General features: G+C 39.3%; 1 protein-coding gene across 1 annotated transcript in view; it reads left to right on the forward strand.

Annotated features, from left to right (window-relative positions):
- The window catches only part of BACE2 (beta-secretase 2), a 48,043-nt gene extending 40,854 nt beyond the window's left edge, over positions 1–7,189 (forward strand). The window contains exon 9 of the mRNA XM_032181435.1: positions 5,376–7,189. Within this exon, the coding sequence (XP_032037326.1) occupies positions 5,376–5,629 (254 nt within the window). The 3' untranslated portion in view covers positions 5,630–7,189. The remainder of the gene's footprint in view (positions 1–5,375) is intronic.
- Positions 7,190–8,046: the final 857 nt, after the last annotated feature.

Genomic DNA, 8,046 nt, shown 5'->3' on the forward strand with positions numbered 1-8,046 from the left:
ATTCATCTTATCTCACTAAGGGTAGCTAAAGACAAATACAAATTTTGGTGTATCCTCTCCTTTCTGATGAGACATTGCCTTGGTACTGCAAGAACATACAAACTGCAGAGTAGGGAAAGGCTGCGTACCCATATGGAAGTTACTATCCCAAACAGAGGTGGTCTATGCCCAGAAAAAACATTGTAGCATCTATTATCTGCTTGAGAAATGGAGTGTGACTGATTGTGCTACTTTACTCCCCAGTATTTATGATAGGGAAGGTAAGGGTAGTAAGTACCTGAGTGCTTAATGCAACTAGGTAATCGAGGGGTAAAAAAGACAGACACTAGGTAGTTTGAGTTGTAGTTCTAGGGCATTCTAAAAGCCTTTTTTTTTTTCCCTTTTAATCTCTCCATTGTTAATGGGTTCAAATTGTTGTCTTTGAGCTTGCTGAGCAAAAAATAAAATAAAATAAAAAAAATCCAGACATAGATGCAGGTTGCTTAATGAAGACCTCTGTGAGAGATCCTGCAGTGACGAAAGACATTTTGAATGCATCTGGAAGGAGGGTGTAACTAGACAAATACTACAGGCCAGGTTTTCCTGCCTGTCACATTTCTGTTTGCTTTCTGACTGCAATTTTAGCAAGCCTAGAGCTGCCTCCTGTTCCTGTCATGCTGCAGCCATTAATGGAGAGGAGAAGGGGCATTTTGACACAACATACTGACTGACATCAGGTTGGCAGGGCACTTTAGCCTGCTGGTGCTCATAAGAAATGCTTTGAGAGCACGTCTACGTTGAGAAAAATGGTCAGGGAACTATAATAGTACCTTAATGCTAATATTGCTAAACAGAAACACGGAGTTTGGCCACTGCATGTAGATCTGCCAACCTCCTCTAGAGCAGAAGAACTGAGCTTGCTGAATAGAAATATGAATCCACATGAGCTTGGACACATCATGACCCCTGGCTGGTGTTAGATTGCATTTAATTATTGTTTCTTTGTCCATGTTTCATGCACATGTCTAACCTAACATCATGGGAACTTAGCTTCTTGAGTAATCAGGTGATACAAACCACTGACTGAGACAAGATAAACCGATATGTCAGACTTCATTCACATGGGGCAGATGACTTTCTGGATGTGCCAGTTATTTCTGAATTCACTTCTTCACAGCTTGTGGTTTCCATATTTAACACTGCTTTCATCAGAAAACCACAACTGTGAGTGGTTGTGCACTGAGTGGTGAGCAGTCAGTGCAGGGTGAGGGATTAAGCTGCCTAACTGGCTTCCTGCGGAGGCCAGCCATGTCCTCCATAGCAACTATATTAATGTAATTTATTTGGATCTTTTTAGTCTGTTAGCAGGCATAAATTAAATTGAATTACTGGCAGCATAAATCATCAAAAATAGAGAAATATAAAGGACTTTTTGGTGGGGTTGTGCTTCTTTGAATTCACTTGTACTTTCTTTTTTACAGTCGGATGTTACCAATAAAGTTAAGCCTATCTTTTTGTATGGTATTAAACAGGTATATGCTGAATTTTAAAATGGCAGAAACAGAAAATAAGGCTAAAGCCCTTAACTTCATTGAACTCCAAGTTTCTGTTGAGACTTGTTTTGAAATGAGAAATTACTTACTATTCAGTTCTCCTTCCTTTGATTTCATTCTCCAGGATGTACCCCCCCCCAAAAAAAAAAACAAAAAAAAACAAAACAAACAAACAAACAAACAAACAAAAAAAACTGCGATGAGAGTTAGTTAGAAAGCAGTGGGAAGCTAATCCATTGTGGCAGGAAAATTTGCTTTTTCCTCAATTAGGTGAAGCCCTATAGGACTTATTCCACCTGTTAATTATTCCGAATCGTTTCAAGTTGTCTGTTTTTAATTTCAGAGATATCCTAGTATTTAAAGGATGAGTAGGAAAAGTTTGGGGTCAGGCCCATTCCTGAGACCAGATGTTCAGATCACCATGTTAAGTGATGCAACCTAATGGTACTTCAGCATCAAGTAGGACTACACCCCTTGCTATTTTTGTAGTAAACGAGAAAATCACAGAAGCAAGGCTTGAGTGTTTGAAGAGAAGAAATGCACCAAGCACTGCAATCATAAGTGACTTCTACACTAAACTGTGATGAGGCAGAATGCACCCTCACCAATTTTTTAAGCCCTAAACTTGGAAGAACAGCTGTCATGGTGAATAACAGAGCTTCAAGCCATAAAGGTCATAGTAACATGGAGGACTGAGCAGCTGAAACCTCATGAGGTTCAATGAAAAAAAGAACTGTGGAGTTCTGAGTCGTGACAAGAGAACCCTCTTGCATGAGAACCATCTGGGAAGGGGCTGGCTGAAGAGCAGCCCTGCAGAAATAGAGCTGGGAGTTATGGTGGGCGCCAAGTTGAATGCATGAAGGCTAAATGCAAGTGAAACCATGTAACAAAGGGCAACATCCACTAGTTAGATTCAGAGATTTGAGTTCAACGTTAGGAAATCCTTCTTCAGAAGGAAAGAAGTACAGCACTGAAACAGGAAACGCATTGCCCAGATTGATCATGGGTTCTCTGTCCTCGAGGTTAAACAATTGGCTGGTCATAGCTGCAGCTGATTTGATCAAGTGATAGTAACAGTCATGCTCTGTATAGGAGGCTGGACGATGTAATCTCCAAAGGTCCCTTCCAGGCAGCATTCTACTATTCTGTGCTATACTCGATCTAACTCTAGGTTTGCTTCCTTTCCAAGGTAGTAAGAAAGAGTGTTTGACCCTTTCAACTTTGAGTTATACACAGATGTTATAAAATAGATTTTTTCCAGAGGTGCCATTTTTGTCCTGTAATCATCAATAACATAGAAAATCCCATTTGTTTTCAAGGTCAAGAAATTACTGTAAGTAGCTAGAACCAAGTATTCTAAAAAAGAAAATGCCAAAATATCCTATTATCTAATGTATGATAGGTTAAGTATGGGACTTGATTTATATTAAGGGTTTGTTTGAACAATTTAGACTAATTTCACCTTTTTTACTTCCTTTCAATTTCCCTGGGGGTAGAAGAGGGTGAAGGAAAAGTTTTCTTTTTGGATGGAAAAAAGTGGAGGCTATGCTGCTATCAAGCATTCTCAAAATGTAATTTACAATGTCAGCCACTATGGCAACAAGTTTGTATTGCCTTTTTTAATAACAGTAGTTATTGTACTCAAGCCAAATAATGAGTAATTAGGGACTGTTTATTTTCAAAGCTATCTACAAGATGGAAAATTGTACTGCTTTTTTTTTTTCTTCTTCTTCAAAATACTGAATTCCTAAATAGTAATAATTATGCCTTGCATTTTATATCAGTATTATATGTGGCTTAGTTTGGTTTTCCTGAAGGACTTAATAGAGACAGAGTAAATGGTGGGGGACTGACAGGGAGTGAAACATCTCCACGAAATAATTGCATGGCAGAAAAAATGTAATACTGGGACTACAAATGGAACAGATTTCAGTTTTGTTTCTGCCACAGACCTTCGAGGCAGTCTTTTGCAACTCTGTCCATTCCTGTGCAGTTCCCTCACCATACCTGTGCAACAGCAGTGCCTTGGCAAAGATGTGTTGATGATACAGGATACACAGTCTGATGAGTTGAGATACACGTTTGGTACTCACCAATGTCAGGATGCTTCTGGGTACAACCTTAGGTTTCACCCAGCACACTTTAACAGCGCCATGCCACTAAAGACTTCCCACACTTGCAGCAGGAGAAAGGGTTGGTTCAGTGAATGATCCCACAGACAATTCCTGGCTTTGGCATTAGTTTGTTATGACAGGTGTGTTTTCCATCAGATCAGTGAGCTGCTCTGACTGTCCTTGCAACCTACCCATCACTAACATCAACACAAAAGAGGCAGCGAGGGCAAGCAGGACTGCCCCCTTCAGCAGCACCCTACCGTTAAGTTGAATTAATTCTAATGAGACTTAAACCTTTATATAATATGAGGTCATGGGAGGCCGGGGACTGAATACCAGATCTCTCCATTTCCTTCCAAAGCGTATTTCATGCCAATCTCTTTAACTGTGCTTCCAGGAAATTTGTTGAAATATCTCTGTAAATATGAGATACTGTTTACAGTATCTCATTTACTGGTCACTCATGATTTCGCATGAGCATGCGTGTGTGTAAAATGAACAAGAAATGAAGCAGGAAGCTTAAAACCGAGGACTTTATAAGAAATACACAAATGTGTCTTGGAGTATCTGACTAGAAAAGTGAATACAACCATTTGGAAAATTTTCTAAAATGCACAGGCTAACTGTGCTCCTGGTCCCCCTAAGCAAGCTAAAAGACATATCCTTCCCCAGCCACAGACCTGCAGGTATGAAATGCTCCGAATATTTTGTTGCCCTAGGCAACTCCCTTGCTCTGCCTTTACAATACACGTAGCCCTGTCCACAACTCAGGGGAACTTTGCTGTGCTTGCCATGGTTACTGTGACAACCATGGGCAGCATAACCTTTTTCAGTAAATACTGGTTTAACAAGTACTGGCTTGTGATGGTAATGAAACAAGTCACACAGCCTGTGATGTTACCAAGATGTGTGGCTGTTCAAAAACAGCTTCCAAGGCATCCCTTCATGCTTCTTGATTTATTTTTTTCTCATCCATTTTTGAGTTGCTTGGTTAGCTTCTCCCTGCCTGTTTACAGCACTGCTCCTTCATGTCCCAGCTCATCACTACTGATATTGAGCATCCCCTCCAACATTCGCCTTTCCTCTGCGTCTGTTACTGAGCCATCCCTGCTTTACCTCCTCTTCCTTCTAAATTTTCATCTCAGCAGTACCAGTCACAAGGCTAATGTTGCTGGTTTCTGCCCAGTGCCTTGTGCTTAGGATATGGCCCTCTAAGGTACCTGTGAAGCTAAAGAACCTGCATGCTGCTCTCCCTAAGACCTTGGGAGGTAGCTAACATAGAAGATCTAAGAATCCTCTGAGGTGTTCTTGCAAACACCAGAAACAACAAAAGCTCCCCATACCCTGAACTACTCCAGTGTATTGGTAATGTAGAATTTTTAAGCTTCATTAAGTTGATGCTTCTGAAATGTTAGTTCAGAAAGAAAAGGTGATCCAGTGACTGGGGCTTTTAAGTTGGGCTGTGGGACACATGAGTTAAATTTCTGCTCTCTCATTGACAGCCTATGTAGATGTGGAAGTGTTATGGTCTCCATATACCTCAGATTTCCGTTTCATAAACATGGAGTACTAGCATTTTTTTTCAATAAGAAACAGATTAAAAATAAGTATGCTGAGATGCATGATGATGGAGGGAGAGGGGTATATAGTTATTTAGGATAGATCTGCTGTTGTTTGCTTTTAAATGGTGTCTTACAGACTTAATGTTTCTCATTTTGTAATTTCGCAGAAGTCGATGGCTCTCCAGTATCTGAGATTGAAGGTCCCTTCACAACAGAAGATGTTGCAAGCAACTGTGTTTCTGTCATTTCTTTCCATGAACCAGTGTTGTGGATTGCCTCCTATGCTCTCATGAGCCTGTGTGGGATTATCCTCCTTGCACTGATCATCCTGCTGCTTATTCCACCACGTTGTCAGCATCGCTACACTGACAACGACGTGGTCAATGATGAGTCCTCCTTAGTGCGACACCGATGGAAATGAGAACCTCAATTGTGAAACCTGGGACTTCAACAGAATGAAGAACAAAGTACTTTGCCAACAGGAAGAAGCCAATGCCTCAGTCCTTTTTACATCCATTACAAATTGCTGTGGAAATCCCTCCCAATATCATAACTTTTTACGCTTTATTTTCTAACACTGATTCTGAACCAAAGCACTGTTAACCACCTCATAAGTGCTACGGTACTGGATTTGCTACTGCAGTACAAAGAGCCTTTATGCTCTCAGTAGTACCTTCTTTTTAAAAAAAAAAGAGAAAGAAAAAAAACAACACCATAATGTTCTTCCACTATCTGAACAAAATTGTCCATTCTTCTTTCACAAAAAAGGAGCTGTTAGTATTTTCTAACTAATCAAACCCTGACTGTAAAAAAAAAAAAAAAAAAAGGAAAACAGGAGAAAAAAAATAATAACCTTTCTTACTAATCATACTAAATGAATACTGCTTTGTGTTTACATCATTTTGAAGCTGTGCTTACGGTGCGGGCAAAAGAGAAAGGTCAGACATATGCAGCAGTAAAGCAAATGAGGTCAAGAAGAAATGTCAGTTTGGGTTTTCATTCCTCAGAATTACTGCTGCCACTTGAGAGGGTCACCATTCCTGAGCGTCATTGCAAAATAGCTTGAGGAGGTAAAAACTGGGAAACAAACTTGTTCAGCCTTAGTGTAAAACAAGACTACCTCTCTTAATTTTACAAGGATGCTACCACTGGTAAGCATGTGACTTAGAACTGGTCTTTAAACACAGGATGTCCAAATGTAACTCCTGTGCTTCTAAGTAGTTGATTTTATAGAAATTAATACTTCATAACTTTCCACTTTGCTGCATAAAAAAGCCTTTCAGTTTTCCCCCTAATGTGGGGGTTTGTGTGGTTGTTTGTTTGTTTTGTTTTAATTTAGGATGAGTGATATTTAGTTAAGGCTGGATTGCAAACATATAGACATTATAGTCCTAAAGTCCACGTTCTGTCATCTCTTTTCCTATTTCTAGAAATGCATAACAAAAATAAAACAACAAAATGAGAAAGACAATGATTTTCTTTTCTGAGCTCAGCAACATATAAGTTCAAGTGAAAAGTATGTCTTCATGGACAGACTGTGAAGTGAAAGCCTTAATGCTGGCTTGTATTTAAACATGAGCAACGGTGGGAGGCTTTTTGTTTAGCTCCAGTGGTGTGTCAGTCAAGTGAAAAGTCTATGTACTGACTGACTGAAAACACATGCAGTGAGACTGAAAAATATGAAGGGAAAGAGAAGGAAGGAAAGTATTTGCCAGACCTCCATTGTGCAAGCATAGATTTTAATGTAGAAGTCACAACATGGCATTTTCTTTGCAGACAGAACAACTTTTTGTGTATCTAGTCAGTGAGCACTGCACCTCCATCGTTTTTCCAGAGCACTTGCATAGTGGGTTCAAAAGATAAACAATGCAAGGTTGAGGAGTCCAGTGACAAGTACTAGTTATCTCTTTGATAAATAACTGGAAAAAAAAAAATCCTTTGCATTTCAATTGCACAGCAGTTTACAAATCTGTGTGGGTAACAAGAAAAAAAAAAGAAAAGAAAAGAAAAAAAAAAAAAAAGGAAGCTTAGCTCAGAATCTCCCAATCCTTTGCCTAGGATTTTTTTCTGCCTGTAATCCCTCCGTGCAGCTTTCTGATTCACACTGCCTCTGTTTCTGACTCTCTGACTCTGCAGGGAATAAGCAAAGATTTATTTTTTTCTTTTTTTTTTTTTTTTTCAGGAATGATGCTTTTACAGAAGTACAAGTACCATGTGTGAAAATAAAGCACTGCTGTTTTTTAAACTAATGTGTATATCAGTTCATAACTGGAAGTGCCTGTGTTTTCCTTTTCTTTTTAATTCCTGCACGTTCAGACTGTTTGGCTGCATAAAGTGTAATGATTCATGTTTTGATCTAACATATGGAAAAGTTGATTTTTTTTGGAATTAGGAGTTGCAAGTAGGAGGAAATTTTGAGTTTGCCTCCTTCCTCCTCTTCCTCTTAGTTTGTAAGGGGAGAAAAGCAATTAATTAAAAGGAATGTAAGAAACAACAGAGCTTAGGTGTTTTCTCCCTAGCATATCTTCCACTTGTCTCTTTCACAATGTCCTACAATTAGAATTTGTAGTGCATTTTATAAAAAGAAGCTATGCCTTTGGGTTTTTCTTAAAGCAATAGACTTTGCTCTGAAAAGAGTGAAGTTTCCAGTTCTGATATGGTTCCACGTCATCCTCCTGCGTTGGGTTCCACACACAGCAAACCATTTCAAAGTTATATTCCTTCTTCTACGGGACAGTAATACAAGTAATGCTTTTGTCACCTGTTTCAAACAGAAACACATCGTGCATGTTTGGATTGATACAGTGGTAAACAATGAGCCCTTTCAGTTCATAAAGT

Source organism: Aythya fuligula, chromosome 1, assembly GCF_009819795.1.
Source record: "Aythya fuligula isolate bAytFul2 chromosome 1, bAytFul2.pri, whole genome shotgun sequence".
Lineage (NCBI taxonomy): Eukaryota > Metazoa > Chordata > Aves > Anseriformes > Anatidae > Aythya > Aythya fuligula.